Source organism: Grammomys surdaster, unplaced genomic scaffold, assembly GCF_004785775.1.
Source record: "Grammomys surdaster isolate TR1022 unplaced genomic scaffold, NIH_TR_1.0 183, whole genome shotgun sequence".
Lineage (NCBI taxonomy): Eukaryota > Metazoa > Chordata > Mammalia > Rodentia > Muridae > Grammomys > Grammomys surdaster.
Genome location: NW_021604628.1, coordinates 863,409 through 887,861, shown reverse-complemented (window position 1 = coordinate 887,861; position 24,453 = coordinate 863,409). Strand labels below are relative to the sequence as shown.

General features: G+C 51.2%; 2 protein-coding genes across 2 annotated transcripts in view; one reads left to right on the top strand and one right to left on the bottom strand.

Moving 5' to 3' along the window:
- Nucleotides 1–894: 894 nt before the first annotated feature.
- Ccdc167 (coiled-coil domain containing 167) lies at nt 895–15,796 on the top strand. Its single transcript, XM_028767932.1, has 4 exons — nt 895–973; nt 14,288–14,382; nt 14,562–14,614; nt 15,496–15,796. Exons 1-4 carry the CDS (start codon nt 932–934, stop codon nt 15,597–15,599), a joined length of 294 nt encoding a protein of 97 aa, XP_028623765.1. The 5' UTR covers nt 895–931; the 3' UTR covers nt 15,600–15,796.
- The window catches only part of Cmtr1 (cap methyltransferase 1), a 44,456-nt gene continuing 33,801 nt past the window's right edge, over nt 13,799–24,453 (bottom strand). Inside the window, exons 16-24 of the mRNA XM_028767930.1 lie at nt 24,338–24,406; nt 22,809–22,940; nt 21,944–22,066; nt 21,280–21,371; nt 20,719–20,787; nt 19,696–19,743; nt 19,037–19,149; nt 18,531–18,639; nt 13,799–17,983 (exon numbers count right to left, since the gene is read on the bottom strand). Coding sequence (XP_028623763.1) covers nt 17,842–17,983; nt 18,531–18,639; nt 19,037–19,149; nt 19,696–19,743; nt 20,719–20,787; nt 21,280–21,371; nt 21,944–22,066; nt 22,809–22,940; nt 24,338–24,406 — 897 coding nt within the window. The 3' untranslated portion in view covers nt 13,799–17,841. The remainder of the gene's footprint in view (nt 17,984–18,530; nt 18,640–19,036; nt 19,150–19,695; nt 19,744–20,718; nt 20,788–21,279; nt 21,372–21,943; nt 22,067–22,808; nt 22,941–24,337; nt 24,407–24,453) is intronic.

Here is a 24,453-nt window from a genome sequence, read left to right as displayed (position 1 = left end):
AACAAAAAACAAACAAACAAACAAAAAAAAAAGATTGTTTTTTTTTTTAATTGTTGAGGTTTCACTGTTGTCCAGGCTGATGCTCCACTTCACTATCCTAAAAAAACTGCGACTGCACGTATGTCCCATCATGCTCAGTTAACTTTAAAAAAAAAAAAGCAAATAGACTACAGAAAAGAAAAACAAACAAAAAACCAAAGCATAGCACTTCACAGATGCTAAAGGTACTGACTTGTAAAACTTTGGTCGCAGTTCTCTGGTCTGTGGTAGGGTTCTAGTCAAAATATATCAAAGACCACATGTCTAAACACTCTAAAATACTAAGCATGAACACGCCTATAGAGTTATACACAGAAGCAAAGGTAAGACCTAGTAATACTCGGGCTGAACATGTATGCTGCTTGCCTTCCTCACGGTCTGCAGGCCGTTCTCGTCTCACCAGAAAACAAGCTAATGCATAAGAACACAAGACGGAAAGGATTAACAGTGCAAGGCCATATTAGATCCCAAAGGGCAGAACGGTTCAAGTTGGGACTGAAGGAGCAGAGCTTGCAGGCTGAGCCTCGCAGGAGCGACAAAATTTGAATGAATAGGTTAGCCTAAAAAACTGTGCAGGGATGCCCTGACGGTTACAAGAAGGAAGAAGATGTTTAAAAAGAGAGAAGGAAAGAAAGGAAAAAGCTCTCAAGTATGTCAAGAGGGCTCCACCCACGGGTAGACCAGAAACTGCTTCTCTGCACATCTTATTCCCTGAGGCTGCCCCTCACAAACATGGCCGCTGCAGGATGGACGCGCCCCTCAACAAGATGGCGACGGCGGTAGCCCCGCCTCCTTCCGCCGCGTCGGCCAATGAAAAAGAAGCACGAGGACCTGCGCGTGCGCAGTACGACTTAGTGGGCTGGTCCAGCGCGGAGGGACCACAGCGAGCAGTATGACTAAAAAGAAGCGGGAGAGTCTTGGCGTTGCTCAGGAGGTGAGGGGAGAAGTCGGGTTCGGGTCACGTGGTTAATCGCTGTGTTCCGACGCAAGGGGCGTCGATCGACCCGGTGGCTTGCGAGGTCGAGGGCCAGAGGGAGGAAAGCGAGGGCGACGTGGCTTTGGGAGAGGCTGTGAAGGGAGAGGGCCCGGTGAGCCTCCTTACGTGAGGGGGCATGACCCGGAGGTGAGGGGTCACGATGAGGAAGGCAGTGATTAGAGAGCCCCCAGGAGCCGAGAACTCAGAGGTCAGGGGAGCCCCAAAGAAGACAGGCCATAGTGGGTATTCCAAAGGGAGAGAGACTCGGAAACTAAGGGGACACTTTAGCCAAAAGGGACAAGTGGGTACCAAAGATGAGGGGACTGAACCAAGACTCAAGGATGAGTGCGCGTCCATCATCCAGTATATTGCTAGTGGCTTCAACGTCTCCAGAGGTGGGATGTCAAACGTGTAGCCTGGATATTACTTCCGAGAATCTTGGGACATTTGCAAAGATTCCTAGGATTGGCGTTAGGGAAGGCCTTTAAAATAGTTTGTCATACGTGGAAAGAAAGTCACCTGATGCAAGTTTCGCTTGCACGCCCCACGAATCCTTGCGTGTCCGCAATGTCTGTATAGACGAGGGGACTGAGGGTCTACGTGGAACTCGGGGGTTGGGCATGGTGGGGTATGCTTATAGTCCCAGGAGTCAGAGATCTAAGGCTATAAGATTGTTCAAAGCGAGCCTGGGATACAGAGCAACAACCTTGCCCCAAAGAGGGAAAGAAAATGAGAAGGCGGGGGCTGGAGAGATGGCTCAGCGGTTAAGAGCACTGACTGCTCTTCTAGAGGTCCTGAGTTCAAATCCCAGCAACCACATGGTGGCTCACAACCATCCGTAATGAGATTGGATGCCCTCTTCTGGTGTGTCTAAAGACAGCTACACTGTACTCATCAATAAAATAAATAAATAAATATTTAAAAAAAAAAAAAAAGAAAAGAAAATGAGAAGGCGGAAGCCAGCTTTACGTGGTGAAGGTGATGATGATGTCCAGGTGGGCTTCCCAGATGCTTCCTGATAGACTGAAGGACGCATTTCCTCTCAGTTACAAAGAAGGCATGTTCAGCCTGGGCCCTTAGGCCACAAGTGTTGGAGTGCATCTAGGCATGTGACACATGTTTGTAGAAGACAACATTAGGCTGTAGTGTCAAAATACTGGACACCCCTGGGGGTATCCTCCGAGAGGCTACCTACCTATTCAGAGATTCTCAAAGACTCACCCCGGGAGAGCTTGCGGAACTGGAGATATTGACTGTTTCTTCCATCCCAGTGGCACTTGAGTGTGTGTTTTAGATAAGCTATGCGTGTCCATGCGAACACACGAGTGTGTGTGACCGTCCTCAGAGGCGAGCAACCACATCTAAGGAAGTTCAGCTGTCTGCTTGCAAAAGGACCATTCCAGCTGTGCCTGTTGACTGTTTACTTTAGGAAGGTTGGGGATGGTCACAGATTTTCACCAAAGGAAGTGTCCAGCCTCTCCCCATACCACCTGTTGTGTGCACCTCTGATTTAATTATATGTTGCCTCAGGGCAGGCTAGAGGAGGAGGCTCCATTTCAGTGGCTGTGGAGAAGCCCTCATCCCTGTTTGGTAAAGAAAGGCCTTCCAAGTGTGGTCTGTTGGGGGAGGAGCGCCCACACCCCTGTAGGTAGCCCCATACCCGTTCTTTAAAGAAGCCCAATAAACCCACCAGGACGAACTTAGTCAGAATTGTACTTGGTTTATCATTGGGACCTTTGGAGGAGGGATAGCTATTGCTTATGTCTCTCCCTGGGAAGGAATTTTAGCAACAGGAGATGACTGCCATAGGGCTGCCTCCGCCTGGGTATTGGCCTGTTTAAAAAAAAAAAAAAGGTTAAAAAAAAAAAAAACTTGGTGATGTGTTTATAAAAAGATAAAGAGGGACTGGAGAGATGGCTCACTGGTTAAGAGCACTGACTGCTCTTCCAGAGGTCCTGAGTTCAATTCCCAGCAACCACGTGGTGGCTCACAACCATCTGTGATAGGATCTAGTGACCCCTTCTGACCTGCAGGCATACATACTGTATACATAATAAATAAAATCTTTAAAAAAAAAAAGATAAAGAGAGGAGGGAATATGTTCTACAGGGGTGTGGTGAGGTATGGGGGAAGGGGATGTCTCACCGGGCCCATGCTGAGGCATCCCTTCTCCCTGAGGGACCAGCCACATGACTGTATAGTATAGAATAGAGTTTATTCAGGGCATGGGGAGGGGAGTTAAGAGGGTAGTAGAGGCAGAGAGAGGCGTGCGCGGGGGGCGAGGGGGGAGAGCATGAGCACGTGGAGAGATGGGGACGGGAAGGGGAGACCAGGAGATGAAGAGAGATCAAGAGAGAGAGGAGGGGGCAAGCATCCCCTTTTATAGTGGGCAGGCCGACCTGGCTGTTGTCAGGTAACTGTGGGGTGGAGTTTAGACAGAATGCTAACAGTTGGGATTGTGAATGGCCTTCTTAAAAAAAAAAAAAAAACCGAAAGTGTGGTGCGTGCTGAAATACGAGGTACCAGGGCAGGGGCAATACAACCTGACAGGCTGTATTGGAGTACAGTGCGCTGCCATAACAAAAACCCCAAACTCAGACGCTTCAAGAATACAAAAGCCCAGGAGCAGAGGACAGCAGACCTTGTGTAGAAAGTGAACCAGTACCTAGTTTAGGCTTTGCGCCCAGGGTGCCTCTTCGCCAACTCTCTTCGGTCTGATTCCCAGACTCCAATTTGCCTCCTGGCTGTGGTGTATCTGTTGCTCTCAGATCACTGCCAGCGTATTTGGAAAAGAAAGTGGCCACCCCCGCCCTCAGAAGTCACCTGAGAGGCACTTTACCAGCTGAGGCCGAGCGAGTGCGGCTCTGGCCTATCTGAGCTGTCGTTGACATAACAAATGTCCTTTTTATGGGCTTTCTAGTGCCGTGATTTTTGCATTTTTGTGCTCTTTATTGGTGATTTTGCTACTTCAAGGGATCCGGAAGCACAGCGCAAAAGTGCTGTGTAGTGTTCCAGGACGATGACGGGGCTTGGAGGGGCGATCGGTTTGTTAGACTAACTGTTTTCAGGCTCGGAACAACTCGGCACTACGCAGTACTCTGGGCAGTGAGTTCAAGGCTAATGAGAATGGTCCGTTTATTAAACAAGATCTCTTTAACAGAAACACACATCAGAGGACATTGTATATGGATTAGTTGATGAATTTGGCTTTATAGAAGCCCAGCCCACTTCACTATTTGCTAATTAATGTGTGCTCAATTTTAAAGAATGCAAGTACTGGGGGTTGGAGAGATGGCTCAGTGGTTAAGAGCACCGGCTCTTCTTGCAGTGGACCAGGGTTGGTTCCCACCATCCACACGGCAGCTCACAATCTTTCTCCCTCCAGTTCAAGGGGATCTGATGTCTTTTTTGGCCTCTCTGGACACCAGACATGTATATGGTACACAGACATATAAGCAAAACATTTGTAAAATATAAGTAAATCTTGGGGAAAAATAAACTATCGTGGCTAGGTATGGTGACATAGGCCTGTAATCCCAGCACTTGGGAGACAGAGGGGAAGACCAGGATTTCAAGACCTTCATAGCCCAACCCGTGCTACATGTGATCCTGGCTCAAATACACAGACAAAAAATATAGCAACCATATGATCAGTCTGTCTTAAGACAGAAGCAGCCGTGGACACTGTGTGAGTGCAGCAGCTCTGGTAAGACATTATTTAAAGTTAATTGTGTGCTTAGAAGGCTGAGGTAGCAAGCTCATGAATTTAAGGTCAGCGTAAACAACCGTGAGAAAGATCTCAAAAAGAAACCAAACCCCCATTCTTCGTAAGAAGAGGAAGAGGTGTATGTTCCGTCCACAGCCCTTCGCTTGACTGGGTTCTGCCATCTTACCAGCAAGATGAAGACTACCCCAGTGGCATGTTCTTCGTCAGGAGAGAATAGAGGAAGTGCCCACTATGTTAAGGTCCCTGGTCCCAGACTGCCCAGTAAGCAAGGTACACGCCTCACTACCTGCCAGGGCTGCTGGGAAACCGGCTGGGCTCATCAGCTAAGAGGCCACACGCTCAACTGCAGCCTGATTCCCAGGGGAGGAGGGGCTGGCATGGAGTTGGGAGCAGGTCTCCCCGCAGGTCACACCTTTCCTCACCATGTGGCTGTCAGGTGCCCAGAGCGCGCCTGGCACAAGGTGGCAGAGGACAGACAGCTGCTCCTTCATCTCCCCAACTGTCTAAATCTGTCCCCTTCTTCCTGCTTTCGTTTCCACATCTGTAACGTGGTGGAGGAGGAACGTCTGTCTTTTGTCAGGCTGACACAGATTAATCTGTCTGTCTGTCTGCCTGCCTGCCTGCCTGCTAGGGCTAGAGCCCAGGGCTGCCTGCCTGCTAGACTAGTGATCTACCATTGGGCTACACTGTCAGCTTTTTAAGTGTTTGAGTCTGACACAACGTGTATTCTCTTAGTGCTTTATATGGGAGCAGATCTACCCATTTTGCAGCCTTATGCATGGTAGAGCACTGGCTAGTTTTCTGTCGGGTTGACACAAACTAGGGTTATCTAAGAAGAAGGACCTTCAAGAAATTGCCTCCATCACCTTGGCCCACGGGCAAATCTGCGGGGCATTTTCTTGAGGACTGATTTGAGGTGGGAGGGCTCAGTCCACTGTGAGCAGGTGGTCCGGGGTTCTATAAAGAAAGCAGGCTGAGCAAGTCAGGGGAAGCACGCCCGCAAGCAGCACCCCTCCATGGCCTCTGTATCAGCTCCTGCCTCCAAGTTCCTGCCTTGAGTTCCCTTCATGATGGACTGTAAACCTTAAGTTGAAATTAACCCTTTCCTCCCCGAGTTCCTTTTGGTCATGTTGTCTATCACAGCAACAGAAGAGCAAACTAGAGCGGAACTTGGTACCAAGATCATGGGTTCCTGTGGTGGCAGACCTGACCATATTGTTTAGGGAGGATTGTGGAAACCTTGGGCTGGAAATACCATTGCTGATCAAAACTTAATGAGCTGTTTGTTGGAGCCTGGAAAATAACCAAGAACAGCACAGACCATGGAGACCTGGCTGGTACCGTTTCAGGGCAAACACAGGACTGAGTCAGGACTGACTGTAGGCTGTTTTGTACTGGGAACGTGTAGCTCTGGTCAGCTGTGACTGAAGAACCAGCTGTGATTTAACAAGAGACCAGCACAGTAGGCAAGCCCTCTAGCACTGAGCTCTGTCCCCAGCACACTTTACCCCCGCAGTAACACTCCGCTCTTACAGATGTTTGCATGGATGTTTAGACATTGGTAAATATACAGATGTATAATAAAAACGTATGAGACATACCTTTGGTTTTGTCCCCAAGGTGACTTTTTGCTGGGATATTCAAGGTTTTGAAACCTGTAACCCTGGGCCTTCGCAGAGAGCTGCATCCGGCTGTTTCTCCGCCTCCTCTTCTGTTGCCCCCAGCGGGTCTTGAGTATTGAATGTGCACTGATGCTCTGTAGCAGTAGATATTGTCCTCTTATTAAAAGTCGTGCGCTCAGAGCTACTGAAGTGGTGATTTAATCAAAAATGTTTGTTAATCTGACGAGTGCAATAAAAGCCCACAAGTGAGATCTCAGCACCTGCAAACAGCCCTCGCTTACTTGTTGTAATGAAACAATTACCAGGCAGGTGGCCCTCACCCGAGGGTGGCCATGGGCCAGCTGTGTAGGTGGTCACCTCTAGTGTAGCCAGGCCCCCCTTTTAACTCTCCAACTCCACTTCCTTCAGAGGCCTGTGAGACTCAGTCAGAAACGACTGACTATGTGTTAGGTTGGACAGGCAGAGTTTGGCCTGATAGGAAACTTGCTTGCATTTTGAACTGTGAGTGTAACTGGCCTTCAGCCTTCCGCCACTTGGCCTTAAGTTACTAAGTATGAGTCTCAGCTGCTGCCTCCCTTTTGCAGCATTAGCATTTGAACCCAGTGTCTTCTGCATACTTAGAAGGTGCCTTGCTGCTGAGCTGTGTCCCCAGCTGACACCCTGAAGCAGATAACTTGACTAGATTTGGTCCCTAGTACACAAATCTTGTCTGTTTGGGAAGTTCTTGTCTATGGGGTTTCAGAAGACTGGCGTGTGTGTCTTCATGCACACGGGAATGATGGGTACGCTCCTGCCCTGGTTCAGGAGTGCAGCTTTGTTCAGTAGCTAGTACTTAATAGCAGGGCTAGTGTTTCTGCATACCCTTAACTGTGTCCATAGTCACAAGACAGCTGCCATGTAGCTCAGTCATCACATGATTCAGCCATAAATCAAGACTCTTAACTAGCCAAGCGTAAACTCCCAGGAGTCTCTCAAATGACATCTGGAACATCTCATTGCCTGAAGCTGAGTTGTGTGTGACCCTCCCTGGCTGTCAACGGACTTTTTCCCAACATCTACAGTGGAGGTGAGCTGAGCAGAAGGGCAGGGTATAGCCCTGGACTGGCTAGCTAACAGTATCTTCAGTGAGGGATAAAAGCACAGGGGAAGCAGTTAGTGTCCCCTGGTTCTCAGCAGACGGACTGAGGACAGGACAGGTGGAGGCTTTGGGAAAGACATGCTTTAGCCTGCATGAACTGTGACCACTGTTAGTCTAGGAGTCCTAGGATGAGCTATGCAGGCGCTGTGGGAGAGCCCCCGTCTCCTGTGACAGGGCGAGAGGCAGTGCCTTGGCTGGAAGGAAGTACTTACCCAATCGGCCTAAGTGGCAGGAGATTATTCCGGCAGTGGCAGTGTTGATTCCGGGTGGGTGTGGAGTCCGGGTCGAGCATTAAGATGGAGCTGCTTTGCAGGGAGAATGGCATGTGGGCTGTTCAGGGCCTGTTGACCATTAAATGAGCCTCACCTGCTCAGGTGGAAGCGACAGGTCGCTATTGGGCAGGTGATTCTCTCGGCAGCCTGCATCTGGCACCGCTCCACTTAACGGGGGTCAGGAGACTAAAACCTCATTACCTAACACTGCTGGATGTCAGCATGTGTGGAATGGCTGTTTGCCAGCATCTTAATTAATGAATTCATAAGGCACGGGGCGGATGCCAGCTCTTGAAAAGTGCTTTGAGCCTTTCAGCGATGGAGAAGCTTTTGCCAGTTTATCGAAAAATAGATCTGGGGAGAAAGAAAAGAAACCAAACCCCAGATTCCATTTTGGCCTAGAGCAGCTGAAGGCTTAGGGCAAGGTCTGGCCTGCAGGGTGACTTCCAGAGCTGCACAGCTCCTCCCTGTGCTGACCTTGGCAGCTCTCCTGGACCACAGCAGCCCTCATCCTCATGAGCTGGGGTGGGGTTAGTGTTCAGATGGGTGGTCCCCTTGGCGGTCACTAGTCACCTACGAGATACTGGGAGGCTCGCTTTTCTTGCCTGCTCTGCCTGGAAGAGAAACTTTACACCAGAACTATTGATTTCCGGGGATCTGGTGGTTTGCTTTCTTACTGACAATCCTGAGAACCTCCTCCACGGAAAAATATCACTTAACCAATGTCATGGAGATCAGCCATTTAGGTTTGAAGCTGGTTACCTCGGAGATAAGGTACATTGTCCCCTGTGACATGGCTGAGTGGCTTGGAGGCCACAGATGGAAAGCCCCAGTGGTACTGCCAGGGACCATCTGGGTAGGCGGTCTAGCGCCTTTACCCATTACAGTAAACATCCCAGGGCTCCTGATGTGTGAAAATGAGTGGATTTCTTGGACTAGCTTCCCAGGCAGTGAATTAAAAGAGGAGGAAGCTTTGATGCCCTTTGGGGATGGGGAGGGAGAGGGTTTACCAGGCACTGCTAGCCCACACACTTCCTTCTCCAAACTCGATGTGTGTTGTGTGCATTTGGGAGAGTACTTCGACAGTGTGGCAGTGTGGGGGAGGGCGCGTGTGAAGGGACAATCAGCTTAGTATGAAGACAGACGCCAGGCTCCTGGCGCCTCTATCTCCCAGCACATGGATTCCAGGCAGGCAGGCCCTTCCAGGCAGCGCATCTGTCGTGTGAGAAGAGACCAAGCACAGGCAGGCACAAGGTCATTCTGAGGAGAGGATCTGTTGAAGCCAGACCAACAGACTTCCACAGGTTCAGGGGCCATGCTTGACTGTCTCTGACGTCACTAGTCCTTGTTGGTTGTGGATATTTTCACTAAGGGTGGGTGCTGGAGAAGACCTGGTCCCACCGCCTTCCAGCCATGCAACCTCTGCCAAGCTGCTAACCATCTCTGCCGAGAGTTGGCCCTCTGCACAGAAGTGACAGCCCCTTTGCAAGGTGGATGCAAAGTCAGACTGAATGTCTGCAGCTGCCCATCCTAGGGCATGGGGGTGGAAGTTACCTCCTTTTCTACTGGGGGGTGATGGGGTTAGGGGACACACCTAGATAAGCTGTTTCCTTACTGTAAGTCTGCCCGTCTGTAAGATGTGGACTCTGGTTGTCCGCCCTCCTGTGTGTAGAGTGTCTAGAACAAACCCTGGCACCTGGGCAGTGCTGTAGATGTGTTCCAGGTGTTGTATCCACCTTGTGGGCTCTTGGTTCCCAGTGCTGTTCCTTATGTTCTCATCCAGACTCATGACACCATCTAAGTCCTCAGTACCCAGCCAGCTCCTGGCCAGATGGGTGGGGCATGCCCCATGACCACTGCCTGACCCCTCAGGCAAGCCCTTTCCCAGCTTCCTGTCACTGGCTGGCCAGAAGCTTCCAGGAGCCAAGGCCCTTGAAAGGCAGGAACCTCTTCCGAACCTAGAAAACAGTGGGCGGTGTGGCCTTGAACCAAGCGGCTGGGGAACCTCTGCCCTTTCCCAGTAGAGCCTGGCCTTCAGGTAGCTGCAGTGGCTGAGGCTGTGGGCCAGGTAGTGCCTCCCCGCTGTCCAGGTGCTCTGTTGAGTGTTGTATTCAATTTTTCACTCTCCTACTGAAGAGCTCATGGCTCCTGCTGACTCTTGCTTGTCAAAGGAATAAAAACTGCCCATGCTCCTTGGACAGCCCTAGAGCTGGCACCCTGTGGGGCCTGACCTGACCTGTGCAGGGGCAGCTGTCGTGCAAGTGGCACGAGTTCCCGCCTCTGAGGAGCCTATTTGGGGCTTTGATTCCTGGAGGCTCCATCCTCTGAAAAGATGCCTCCTGGGGATTTCAGAGGAATTTTACAGTTTCTCTTAACACAGTGGTTTTACAGTGCATAGGACCCCAGGGAGACTTGCCTAAAGCTCTGGGAGTAAGGCTGTATTCCAGAGTCAGGGAGGGGCTGTTGGTCTGGCCTGGGGCTGGGCTCTACAACCCTCACCTGGAGCAGACAGCAGTGCTCAGAGCTGTGGGCTGCGGAGGGAAGCCCCGAGGAGGCCCTGACATCCACTTCCTGCGGTTCTCCTGCGCTTCAGCTGGCTTGAGTCCTGCACAGATGCAGATATCCAGCGGCCTCTTCTTGCCCAGACTACAGTGCAGGCCTCACATGCAGCACCAGTCTTGAGGGTTGGGCCATCCCCTCTCCACCTTATCTGCTGCTTCTCCCCTGCCTCCAGACAGGTTTAGCTACTGTCCAGTCACTGCTGGGTCCAGGCTAGTCTCTACAAGACCACACTGTTCCACGGGGGCTTACGTGGTGCCTCCGAGCTTCTCGGTGCCTGAAGTTTGCTTGCTCAGAAACTCCAGCTCCACCTTTGTGTCTCAGGGTTCCTGCTCCTTATAGAAGACTGCCAGCCTGTTTAGCCACTGGTTCTCTTTCCTCTGATCCCACCTTGTTCCTGGGTGTAAATACAGCACTTGGATGTTTCTTTCTCTTTTTTTTTTTTTTTTTTTTTTTTTTTTTGGTTTTTCGAGACAGGGTTTCTCTGTGTAGCCCTGGCTGTCCTGGAACTCACTCTGTAGACCAGGCTAGCCTCAAACTCTCGAACTCAGAAATCCGCCTGCCTCTGCCTCCCAAGTGCTGGGATTAAAGGCGTACGCCACTGTCGCCCGGTTTACTTGGATGTTTCTTAATCTACCAGGGGACACCCATTTACCAGGGCCATGCTGCCCCCTTTAGTTCCAGGCTAGTCTCAGCACTTGAGTAGCCAGTGGCTGCTCTTCTGCCAGGCAGGTGCTCTAGGTGGCTCCATGGCCTTCCCTCTCCACTGGAATAGTTCCCATCTCTTTGTTTGAACCTCTTTCTGCCACAATCCCCAGGATACTCATCCTACTCCAGCCTTATGGGGTGCCAGGTCCCCTCTGCTGCCTGTATTTCCTCAGAGGACCACTGCTTCCCTGGGCCTTGGCTGAGTTCTGCCTGGGGCTCTGTTGGTCTCACCCTAGAGGTCTGCCCACACCTGGCCTCTGCCACTTGAACCTATCCCAGCATCATCCCCCAGAAGATTACAGAACTTGCCAATGTGCCATGTTCTGGGTGAGCTGGTGGGCTGACTCAGGGCGGAGGCCCTGCTGTCCCCCCTGCCCCTTCGTAGACAAAGGACCAGCCAGGTTCTGCCAAAGAGGATCCCTCTCACTGCTGCCTGCCCACAGCAGCAGGGTTTCCCGCCACCCTCGAGCCCACTGCCTTCAGTCTTCCCCTCAGCACAGAGCCAGTGAGTCCATTCTCTAACACAGCTGGCACTAAACCCCACCTGTGTGACGCTCTTCCAGGCTCATCATTACCCTCTCAGCTCCTGAGGACAGGCAGGCTTAAGGAGCCTGCCATTCATTCCCAAGTGACAAGTGACCAGTTACAGCTGGAGCCCTGTAGTGCACTTCACCTGATAGCCCATTTTTAAGCCTCCAGCTTTCAGTCCAACCGCTGGCCCAGCCCTGACCCTACTCTTCTAGACTCTTCCTGAGATCTGTCTTCTTATTCTGATCCTAAAGCGCCTAGCTGCTGGGCCTGGCTTCCTTTGGCCTGAGGGCAGGGAGGGAGTGACCTGTCAGTTCAGAACCCATGTGCCTGAGAGTCCAACTGGGGGCTTAATGTAAGGTCCTTTTTCTGGTCTTTTCTTGCCTTTTTGACCTGTCTTTTTGGCTAAGTCAGTTCTGCGGCCACCTCTGTGGCCCCTGAGTCACATCTAGAACCAGCATTAGGACCGTCCCTTCCTGCCTCCACAGCCTGCTTCCTGGACTCTCTGCCCCATTACTAGTTTCTGACTTTGCCTTCTGCTGCTGGTGTCTAGTCTCCTAAGGATGAATCTGCTGCTTGCTGAAAAGCCTCCTTCAAGGCTCAAGCACCCAGCCCTCTGCATTGCCCCCAGCCCTGAGCCCACAGCAGTTGTAAAGAGAGCTTACTATTTAGAAGGTAATCAGAACTGTCAGCAGGACATAAATATTCATAGAGGGAGGTCAGAACTCAGTCCCTAAAACCTTGATTTGTGTTCGTCCATTTAAGCCTCATTAAAAAGTGGCAAATGAAAGTGGTGATATTCAGTGTAACTGCAAATAAATTGGGCTTGTTCAGATAAAGGCCCCTGACTGCCAGCTCCTCAGGCCCTGTCCAGAGCATGATGGCGGAGCAGCTTGGCCATGGCCTTGTCTGTAAGACTGCTCAGCAGGAGTGCCTGGCCTTGTTCCGGGGCAGTGACCACTTGTTTGGGCACCTGGGCACCTTCCAGAGGCATTCAGGGATGGAAATCCTTCATCGGATCCCTCCCTCGGCCCTGCCTGAAGCGTGGCATGGAAAACAGAACCTGGGCTGGACAGATGGAGCCAGCTGCATCAGCTGTGTGCACACAGCTGTTTTCTTGTTTCAGTGAGCCTGAGGTTTTCAGAAGTCCGTACTATCAACTCCTAACAGTTCAGCCCCAGCCCCAGCCCTTCAGTCTGTCCACACTGAGGTGCCACTCAGTCCAGCCACACATAGGAAGACTGCAGACCAGGCCTTTGGGGCACAGAGGGGGCAGATGGCCTAAGAAGCTGCAGAGTCAAGCATTCTTGGGGCCTGGCAGTCATGGCGGCCAGAAGTACCTATATCAGACTGTTGTCCCCAAGCCTGGCTCTCCTGTGTTCACTCCCTGCAGTGTAGTTCAAAGAAGGCTTGTGGCTTCTCTGGGGACTACCCAGTCTGCTGGTGGAGACTGGTATTCATCAGCAGAGAAATGGCACAGTTAACCAGGTTATTCCCACTCATGGAGCTGTCCTGACTCTGCTGTAGGAAAAAAAGTTGACCTTTTTTTTTTTGGACTTACCAAAGTAGCTGACTGAGACTGTCTGAGATGGCTGTTGGCCAGGGAAGAAGGCAGAGGCCCAGGGACTTAACCTTCCTGGTTTGCAGCCCCAGACTAGTGGCCTGGGACATCCAGACTGAGCAGCCTGCTTGGGAGGGAGGATTCTTCCAGGGGTAGCTCCGATAAGGAGTGGGGCTGAGACCAACAGAAGGGTGGCCCTGACTCGTCAGAAAAAAATACTCCATTTAGGGAACCCTATCCTTCCATCTGCTGTCTCTCCTGGGGACTTGGTTAGGGTGGGTGAAGTCAGAGATGGAAAAGGAGTGTTACAGGGACCCAAGGAGCCTTCAACACATCCAGCCACCAAAAAGCATGGTGCTAGCCAGCCAGCCAGCCTAGACCCAGCCAGAGAGGTGGCCACTTGAGATACCTAGAGACCAAGAGAAAGCCAAGTGGGCACACGGCACGCAGATGTGGGCCATCCTGCTCAGCATCTTACAAACCATGTTCCCACACCCGGGGTAGGTTCTCTAAGATCACATCTCTCAACTGACAGAGTACATGAGAGCAGGTATGGCTGGCAGCTCTCCAGCTTTCAGAAGCTCAGCTACTTTGCCACTGAGTTTTGCTGACCTTGGTGATAGGCAACATTTCTGCCCAAGAGTCACATCGGAGAGAAATAGAAGTGGTTTTAAGTTGCATTGTTTCGCCAATTTTTATTGATTCTCAGAAAACTGTCTCTTGTGACAAAACAGACTGCACTGTTATATACAAGGAGGCACCGTAGACATTTAACTCCATCCACCCACGTGGAGCGCTTGGGACCTGGTACTGGCTCTGCAGCGCCTTTTCCCTCTAGTGCACCATAGGGCAAGTGCTACAGGCTCTGCTGGAAACAACTGGTGTTCTGTTCTTGCGAGACATAGCTAGCCTGGGGTTCTGCTTCACCCTCAACCTGTGCCTGCTTCAGAGGGTCAGAAGCAGGTGACAGCCACTTTTTGTTTCCCAGGACTCAGCCTGGCAGTTCAGCTTGAAGTACTCTGTCAACAGCAAAGCTGGGCCCTGCCCAGTACAAACATGGGGTGCACGGGTGAGGGTGGGGGGGACTTAGAGGCGAGTCCTTCTGAAGTGCCAGTGTCAAGCAAGGTTGTGGAACTCTGTGCCTTTGTCTCTTTCAGATTGATGGGCTAGAGGAAAAGCTGTCTCAGTGTCGGAAGGACCTAGAGGCTGTGACCTCCCAGCTCTACCGGGCCGAGCTGAGTCCTGAGGACAGGTAACACCTCTGTCCAGTCACCACCCTCTAAGCCAGGGCAGAATGGTCCCTAACTTTTGAGCTTCAACTCCTGTGCCCTAGGATCCTAGTTTTTGACCCCCTTATTCAAACAGACAAGAACTACTGCTTCTCCTGTTAAGACAGGAAAAGGGTCTGAGCTGTAAACTTCTTCCCCACAGGAGGTCTCTGGAGAAGGAGAAAAACACCCTCATGAACAAAGCCTCCAAGTATGGTAAGAAACTTCCCTCCTATTGTCAGCCTGGTCCTGGCATCTGGGAAGACTTTTTTTTTTTTTTCTTCCAAAGGAGGAAGCAATAGCAAGGGTCTGTATTCTTTGGGGGTGTCTAGGCCATGTCCAGAAGAAAGGCCCACATCCATAGACACTGGATTCTGCATCTCATGCCACACCCCACCAGAACAACCTAGACTGGGAATGGTAGAGGATAGTCCTCACTTGGGGCAGGAAAGGCATTCTGTGGGTGGAGCAATGCTGCCACCTTCTGGGTGCTGAAAGCAGTCAGGTAGAGCCCAGTACCCCTTTCCCTGAGGCTAGGACTGTGGCCTGCAGAGAGCTCTTCAGATGTGTCCCCTCCCATCTCTACTCAGCCCAAAGCCGGCCGGCAGGTCTCCTCTTAGTCCATTACACAGGTAGAGGAGGTGGCCAGGACATCAGCTTAGCTTCTGCAGGTAGAACCTGTATACAGTGGTGACTGGTGAGTGCAGCTCAAGAATGTCAGGTGGACCTTCAGGCAGCAGCAGTACAGGAACTGTGTGAGCCCAAGGAGGCCCTGCTGTCTTGAAGACTCCCGAAAGATGAGCACTGCAGAGCTACCTTCAGACGGCTGAGAGGATGTGCCTGCAGTGGTTTTCGGGAGTGGCCACACACGCCATGCTGTGCTCAGAGAAGTGGTTAAGCAAGTCAGGCCTGCTCTTAGGTCTAAATCTAGCTAAAGGATTTTGAGGGTCTGGCCAGATCAGGGCCCAGGGCCAGGTTTTGGAGGGTGACAGTGGCTGGAAGGAGACACCTCTTTTCAGTAGAACGTCCGTTTTGGGAAGCAGAAGCAGCTAGGTGGGCCTCAATGTTCTGTTTTGTTCCCATCTTTTTCCTCCCAGAGAAGGAGCTAAAGCTGCTTCGACAAGAGAACCGGAAGAACATGCTGCTCTCGGTGGCCATCTTCATAGTCTTCGCCCTGCTCTATATTCACTGCACTATGTGAGTCAGACCTCTTCAGCCGAGCAAGTTCCCCTCCACTCCCTAACCAGGGACGGAGCCGCCTTTCAAGCTCATGACAGAGGTGGGGCCTTTCCCCTTCGGTTGCCCAGCAGCTGTAGCAGAAGGGCGTGGTACTGCTTCCTTCTATTGCTTAGTAGAGGGGCAATAAAGAGCCCCAGGCTCTGCTGTCTAGTGAGTAAATACTTCCTGCTGACTAGGGGAGGGTGAACAAGGGAGGCACTCTGGTCTCAAAGATGAAGGGATGTTCTAAAATTCTTGTGTACAGTTCAGGAGGGAGGGAGTGGCTGGGAGGGCAAGCACTGTGCCATCTGCAGCTCCAGACTCTGCCCTGTGTAATTACAGTGGTAATCCACTGAAGAAAATGCAGCATGCACAGGAAAAGCTGACTTGAAGTGGAGGTTCCAGGAGCACGAGGAATGATCTCGTCCAGAGACAGGCGGGGCCAGGGAGGCCTGCAGGTGCTAGTGGCCAGCAAGAGCTATGGCAATGACCAGACTGACATGGTGACAACAGCCAGTGAGTAGGAGGGGACTGAGGAGGCCAGTCAGGAGCAGCTGACGGTTCTACCCTAGCTCCACTCACAGTAGAGAGCCCTAAGGGAGGAAGAACGCCTGCTGCGGTGCAGCAAGTACACACAGTGCCATCCTGGACACTCAGGAGCCCACCAAGTCAAAACAGGCTGTGAAACATGAAAACAGAATCCAGCTGGAAGCAGCCCACCAAAGTATGTGATGATCAAGTGAAGGAATTCTCACCAGGAGCTCATGGAGACCCAGTGAGCATCTCCTCAGTGCAGACCATGGCCTCTTGTGGAGGGAGGCTAGCCAGAGTCAGTGGAAGATCCTTTCTCCTGTCCCTTGTCTAGTGACAGTCATTGGTCTGAAGCCTTCACTATGTAAGTCACACAGATTGATCCTGGACTGTCACAGTGCTGCCATGGGGTCAACTGTGTGGCTTATGCAAGAGAAGGAAAGTGGCTTCCCACCCTCCTAGGGCGGTGGGCTCGTTCACTCCCAGTCCCTGCTCTAAACAGGAACTGCACCTTGATGTCTTTGGGCTCCCTGTCTAGCAGGCAGGCAGCAGTCTCGGGAGCCGGAGAGGCTTGTAGTCTACAAACACTCCCCCTTCCTCAACCGCACAGCACTGTGGACAACAGCAGCCTAGCACAGAGCCACACAAGCAGTAAAAATATGTTTAATGATCCAAGATTCTGTAAGACACACTGATAGACCCAGAACTGGGTGGAACTATGGCATCTTAGCACTTACTGCTGGCTTAAGGTTGGTGGAAGGGACCTCCCATGGTGGAGTCAATTCCAGCCTCACAGGTGTCTCCATATCCTATCTCCATGGAAACCAGTCTGGCATTGGCATGGGGCCCTAGGGAGCCTGCACGAGCATCTCTTGAGAGAGATTTCCCATTAGAGACAACCACAGGTGCCCTCCCCAACCCAAAGCTGTTGCCATTCCTCCCTCTTAGAGAGACAGGAGATGGAGTGACTATAGACAAATCTAAGGTCGGTGTGTACCTCCTAGTGAAGAGGAAGGGGCAGCTAGAGCCACCGCCAGCTCAGAGCTCTGCCAAGAACCTCAGGTAGCCTGGACCGCTAGAGGGCAGGTGTTACCCCTACTCCCTGTTACTGCTGAGACAGAAAGAGCTGCTCTTCCCCCTGGAGCTGCTCAGTGCTGAGAACACAAGAGGTGGGAACTCAAGGAGCCGTTACACGCAGTCCCCACAGCTCCTTCCCGACCTGCCAGGACAAACTCTTGGATTGGGGTGGGGAAAAGACCACAAGAAACAACGTTGATTGGTACAACAGCTGCTCCTGGCCAGTGCATGATGGAGGGCCTCCACACTTGGCTGGCCTAGTAGAAATTGGGGAAAACAAGGACCCAACTGCTCTTGGGGGCAGTAAATGGAACTCAGAACACTGAGTCTACCAATTCCAGAGGGGAAGCCTGAGCCCCAAGCATACCACTCTGGCAAGTACTAAGCCTGTCCTGCCTTGCGCAGCTGCTCTGAAAGCTCACTCCTGCTGGTGTCAGTTGTCAGGCAGCAGAGGTCCACAAGGATGCATCCTATAAGGTCCCAGTTGAGCTCCTTGGGAATGGGGAAGAGCCCATCTCCCTTAAGACCCGGGACAACAGTCCTAGTTCCTTTCCAAGAGGCAGAAGGAACCAGACACTGGGCCATAAGAATGACAGGACAGTCATCAGGTGGAAACCCTAAGGACCTAGAGGATTGTGACTCTGGATAAAGGAAAGGACATCCTCCTTGGACAGCTTGTCTGGATCCTGGGACTTCTGGGAGTCACGCATGTGGAAGCCATCTCCCCACTCCCAGAAGAGCCGGCTGTAGTAGCAGGTACTATAAAGGAGCGGGGGAGGGAGCCATCAGAGTGCTGTACCTAGGTGGTGCAGGACCAAGAAACCACTAGCACATCCCTGGCTGGGTGCACTTACCCTGGGTTCTGTCCATGACTGATTGACAGATACCCCTATGGCATCTAAAAGAGTCCACCCAGTGGGCCCCAGCTCCGCCCATGCCTCCAAGAACTTAAGTTGTGCTGCCACCACCTGCATCCAGCTAGACTACTGGTATTCCTAGCTCACCTGTTCCACTGAGATCAGTACTAGCTCCCTACAGACACAAGTGCTGGCGGCTAACTTGAGATCCCGTTGGAGAGCTGCAGAAGTTCACGTCCAGCAGCAATCTGACATGTCCCGAGGAATACCTGGGCCCTTGAGTCATAAGGGGCAAGCTTCCTGCACCATGTTCCTCCAAACTCTCTAGCAGGTCCCCCCACCACCTAGCGAGTCAGCTGTCTAGCCAGGCTCTGGAGGAGTCAGGCCCGTACGGGGCAGCTTCCTTCTGCATGGCAGTGGTGGTTTCAAGGCAATGCGGGGCTACTTACTGAAAGGGGGCAATGGACTCTGCAGGGAGTATGTAGAGGGACTTCTGGGTTTTCTTGTTGTAGAAGAACTTCTTGTTGCTGCTCTTGCTGAATCCCATGGTCCATGGCTCTGAGGGAGGAGAGGGCAGGCACTCAGGACAGTACCCATGGGGATGGTCTAGGTCTGTCCAAGGATGTCCATCCTTCCTTCCCCCTGCTTATTCCCTCCAGCTTCCAATGGCCCAGCCCAAATGGGTCAAGAGGATGGCATATTATAACTTCCCTAAGGCCTATTCTGGTCCTCAGCACTACGAGGGAACCTCCAGCCTATAGGGGAACATAGTGGAGAGGCCATGCTTACCTGCTGAGAACACCATATGGGCGTTTACAATTTCATCTCTCTCTGCCCCCAGCCAAGAGCCAGAACAGGCCCAGTTTGAGTGTGTTTCCAACAGGTACCTCAGAAATTGCCAGCTGACTGCTGTCCACCTCAGCAAAGACGTCTGCGCCGGTCCCTCAGCACCTACCATTTACAGTCCTGACGATGTAGATGCCCGTGGGCACAAAGTGCCGGTCGTCCCGCCCCGTGTAGCTCAGCTTGGGCGTGCCGCCAGAGCCTTTGATGAGCTTCATTTCTAACCTGACGTCCCCAAACGGATGAGCATCCAGGACACATGCACAGGGACAGAGTCGGGCATGCTAATGTTAGTCTCCAGTCACTCTCAGAGACACTAATCCCACTATTCTATCCTGGCTTGGCAGAAGAAACCAAAACAGATCCTTAAGCATGCTGCTCCAACCATACTAGGGAGAGCACAGGCTCCGCACTCGCAGTCAGCCGAGGACGACTTTGGAGCTCTCACAGTGGGACCCACTGGCCGAGTGTGGCAGGCACACTGAACCTCATCTTTGCCCCCAGCCGCTCCAGGCTCAGGCTATGAGTTGGGAGTTAGGGTTGGAAGCAGCTTGCATCACCTCTGTTCCTTGCAATACTACTTCAGTAGTGACTTTACCCACACTTCTGCTTGACATAAAAGCACCCTGTCTCCTTCCTGATAGGTGCTGAGCTAGCTCACAGCTGGGACTCCCCACCATATCGGTGAGAGGGTGTGTGTGTGGGTGGTAGGTAGTGCCAGGGCCAGCTCTATATAACCCACCCTGCAGAGAGCATATGGGTGCTCCTTACCTGACGAAAATCTTCTCCATCTCTTCTAGCCGGTATACCTCCTTCACCCTGTGAGCAGAGCAGGTGACAGAGCTTCTTGGGATATGCTTGTGAAAGGCATGACAGGGAGGTCCTAGACCTGCCCTTGTCCTCAGACCCTCCCTGCAACCAGCAGCCCACAAAGATGAGGCGGCTGAGCCTGTGGTACTGCTATCCTATAGCCTTCCTAGGTTTCAGGGCTACCACATAGACCCCTGGGGCTGCAGCAGCAGCTGGGACTCAGCAGTACACCCTGAAGACGGGAGACTTAAAAGGAAAAATACTGCAGGCACATTTTTCTAACAACACCCTTTACCTCAAGTAACCTTCACCGACACTATAGGCCACACGTCCTGGCTCTATCTACATAGATGTTAGATCTTCCCATAGCTCAGTTCTGCTCAGTAGACCTGGTGGTCCTAGTCTTCCTGCAGGCACAGACCCGGTACAGGGTATAGGACTCTAGTCTGAGGCCCAGCCCTCCATATCTGGGGACACCAAACCTGCCTTGGGAACAGCTCCTGAGTAAGCTGCCTGTTGAAACCAGTAGGCAGGACACCATACAACACAGGCTAAGCTCACTTGGAGACTGTCCTGCATCCTCAATGCTGGATTCAATTCTAAGTTTATTGATGAGCATTACCAATACTTCTCTGCTGTGTAGGAACAAGCACCTCACCCTCCAGTGCTGTAACATCATCTGACCTGGAGAAGATGTCTGCTCCATCTACCCTCTCTCCTCCTGCCTAGAACTTTCACCCTAATGCTTCCTGTTGACAGGGCCCTCTTTCTCCACAAGCACCAAGTTCCATAATCAAATCCCCATCCCATGCAGTCGGCTAAGGATGCTCAAGAGTGAATGGGTAACTCAGGGGCAGACATGTGCATCTCAAAGTAGGAAGCCCTAACCTGTCCTGCCTTGAACCCTGTCATGCCACATAGAACAAGAGAAGTAAGCAACAGAAAGCCACAGCCCCAAGGGCTCTGGGAGAATGACATACTCACCTGATAGGATTCATATCCGGTCGACTGGGCTTAGAAACTGCTTTCACAAATTTCTCAGCAAGTTGAATTCTATAATCCAAACATAATCCTTAGAGGCAAGCCAGGGACCTCACTGTGCTAAGGCATTGCCACCAGATAAGAGGACCCAGACCTGCACACACCATCCAAGTGGCAGCATTCATGTCCCCCAGAGCCCAGTCTGTCCTCTGGATTCTGACCTCTGATTTTCCTAAAGTGTCCTTCCGCTGTGTTGAGTCATGTCCAGGAGGACTTCAAGTGTTGTTATAGTACGCACATGCTCTGTCGCTCGAGCCCAGGTATACTAAACTGAGACCACCCACGCTCTGGCCTCTTCAAACCAGATTACCCTTGTTGAATCTTTACACAAAAATGACCTCAACAACCTAAGCAACTGTGACATGATGCGATGTGCTAGACTCTGACAACTAAGGCCCACATCTCAGCAGCTGCAAAGCCAACTGGTCGTTCCTCCTGTCTTTGGGCCCAGCCTGTTGTGGACATGAGTCGTCCCACCCTCCCTGCCCTAGGGCCCCAGCACACCGCTGGTTGAAGTGCTGCTCTCGGACGTCGCTGCCATTCAGCACCAGGACATCGAGGATGTGGATTGCACTGATCTTCCGCTGGGCCTTCCCCTACAATGACAAGCACGCTGTCCGCTGGGCAGGTACTAGTTTTTGGCCTACTCTGCCTACCGTGTGTGCCATGCTGGTCTTCAACCACCGATAGCTAAGCTGGGAAAAGGTTGCATCTAGCCTCCCTGCCCCCTGGTCCTGAGCAAAGGCTAGCTTGAGCTTGAGAGGTTTTAGGGATGGGAGCCCTCATGAGCCTCAAATCCAGTGAGACTGCTGCCATGCTTGCTCTAGTCAGAGCTAGCTTCCCACTGTGGCCTGTTTACACGGAGTGTTCTGAATGTCATACCTATTCTGTAATAACTCAAAGCTCCCAAAAAATGCCAGGTCTCTTCTTTCCTAAGGGATTCCTAGTTATGAACTAAAGTGGCTACTAAAAACATCTACGAGGATCAAAGGATTGAAGACAGATTTTCTGAGTCTGCTCCTTCCCAGTACCTCCCACAGTGCAAGGCAACTGCGTTAGAGAGAATTATTCTACCACACCATGAAACCAAACTAAGGTGAAAGGCTAGTCTTCACAGGACCCAAATTCTCTTGCCTCAGGGCCATCTGGGAACAGAAACCCTTCTGACCTCCCCTTTCAGTTCATGCACAATCTCCACACAGAGCAGTGTGTCCCGGGGCAGTTCTGTCTTCAGGTCCAGCTTCACCCAACGGTCTGACTGGCGGCCATCCCAAGTGTAGATCTGGGACTTCTGCAGGCAGAGAAGGGAGAACATGGAGACTGAGGCATGGGAGGCCCTGTTCTCATAGGAGCTTCTTTAACTTGGCAGCTACAAGCAGATAAAGACTGGCTAATTTCAGTAGCAAACGTCTCAGGGAGATGAGTTTTGTGACACTTTTCCACCTCCACCCAGCAAAGACCTTCATCTAGTTCAATATACATGTAGAGGTTAGAATTACAAGAAGAGGAGAAGGCAAAAGGAGAACAAGACAAAGTGTGGACACAAAGAAATGACGGGGAAAAGTCAACTACATGGCAAGATGCAGGTAGGCGAGTGCAAAGGCTGCCTAGTCAAGGAAGAGGTGACGCTAACAGGCCCGTCATCCCTCCCTGCATTAGCCCCCAACGGCCCAGGAGAGGAAAAGGGGTGTCTTCCCGACAGGAAATGAATGGCAGGGGTGGGACTGCAGGGACTTGGTCACTCAGGATCAGCCAGATGACATACTGGCTCTGCATCTCAAGAAAAGCAACAGCCTTCCCTTCAGCCAGGCAAGGTTAGGCAGCAGGAAAGAAACAAATACATGAAGACACAAAAGCATGAGCGACTGACCCACACTTGGTAAGTCTGGGCAAGAAAGGAAAGAAGGTTTTGAGGAAGACCTCTTTGATGCCAATGGAATGAACACATACAGTGTGGCCAGAAGCTGTCTACATCTATACACAGAGGGCACTGCCACCACCCCAAGCCAACAGGATGCCAGCTGCCGACTTACCCCCAGGCCCAGGAGGAATTTCTGCTCGCTGCCAGACACCATGCAACGATACTCCAACACAGGACGGATCTTCTCCAGGGTTTTGGCAGTGAGCAACGTGGGCTTGTAGCTGAAGATATTGATGTCAGTGTCCTGTGGCACAGATGAGAGAAAACACTGCTGGGGCAGGCTGGCAGACGTGAGGGACCAGGGGTCGGAAGATGACCTGTGCCCCCTTCTCTACCTAACCAATCACTGAGTAGTATCTATTTCCATCCATTTAAAGGATTCCTTTAGGACCCATTAGGAGAAACTAGGAAGGGAAGAACAAAGTACAAATGGATTTACCAGAGCTACAGGGAATGTCACCACGATAGAGTAGCCACACATTTAGTGACACATAAAGCTAGGATTCTCCAGCAGCTGGCTTGAGAGCAGAGAAGTGACCTCTCTACCCCATTCAGAAAAATCTTGAACCTCATTCTTTAGTCTCTGACTCTTACAAAACCAAGACAATGACCACAACTGGGCCAGCTTGAGGTGATGCCCTGGAAAGAGCTGGAGGTTGGTGGCAGAACAACTCAAGACTAGGTCACTAAAATCAGGATGGAGAAGATGGTTCAGGCCAGACCTAATGTGGCTCCTTTATAGTTCCCCTGCCTCAGATCATCCCACAATCCCCGTCTCCTCCGTAGACAAATCCCTTATGACATGTTAAAGAACAGGTAACAAATTCAAAGCCTTGTTTTACAATACGCTTAGAGCTCTCTGAAAATGTAGTTTAACAATGCAGGATCCTACAGATCTTGGTAAAAAGAGAACTCAGTAAATAAGATAGATTAATCTGACTAAAATAACCTTTTCCTACTGTATAGCGCAGATGAAGATATAAGTAAAAGGGCTTAGGTATTAGTATTTGCTATTCATAAAAAAAAACAGTTAAGGTATTTTCTGTTTGTCTGGAGTGCTTTAAATACCGCTAGCCTAAAATCAAGTTGTCATATAATGAACATGTTTGTTTTGGAGGAAACGGTCTTTGGAGTTATTGGAGTGATAATAAGAATAAAATCTGTTCTATTTATACTTTCTAATTGTGACTGAACTTATAACCCCAGACATGTAATAAAAAAAAAAAATCAAACACATGTCCATACACAAATGATACAATCTGCACTTCTTGGATAATCATTAGTCTGCCTTTGCTAGTGAAACTGGCATAAAGAAAGAAACAACCCGATTGCTAGTCAATCAGTGCTACAAGAGTCCCCTGACCACCACACCTGACTCACTTCTCCCGAGACTCCTTATCTCCTCTCGGGCCACACTGTCAGTGGCTGGGGCTGGACCCCAGCAGCCAGCACCCACTTTGGTAGCAGGATGTTGTTGCTGGCCTGAGGAGCCCTTGGGAAACCCTCCTCAGCTCACTGGGAAGACTAGACCACCCTTTTAGGTCCAAGGCCGACGCCTTCTCAATCCTTACAGAAGCCAGGGTGATACTGTCCACCCTAGAAAAAAGGCCTTTTATATGTTGCTATATGAATCAGATTTACCTTGATTAGTTCAAAAAACTTGAATTTTGGGTCTGAAGAGGAAGGAGCAACTCGAGCCCGGTCTGGGATCTGGAAAGAGATAGCAAAGGGTTTTATAAGTGTGTGTGCCTAGAACC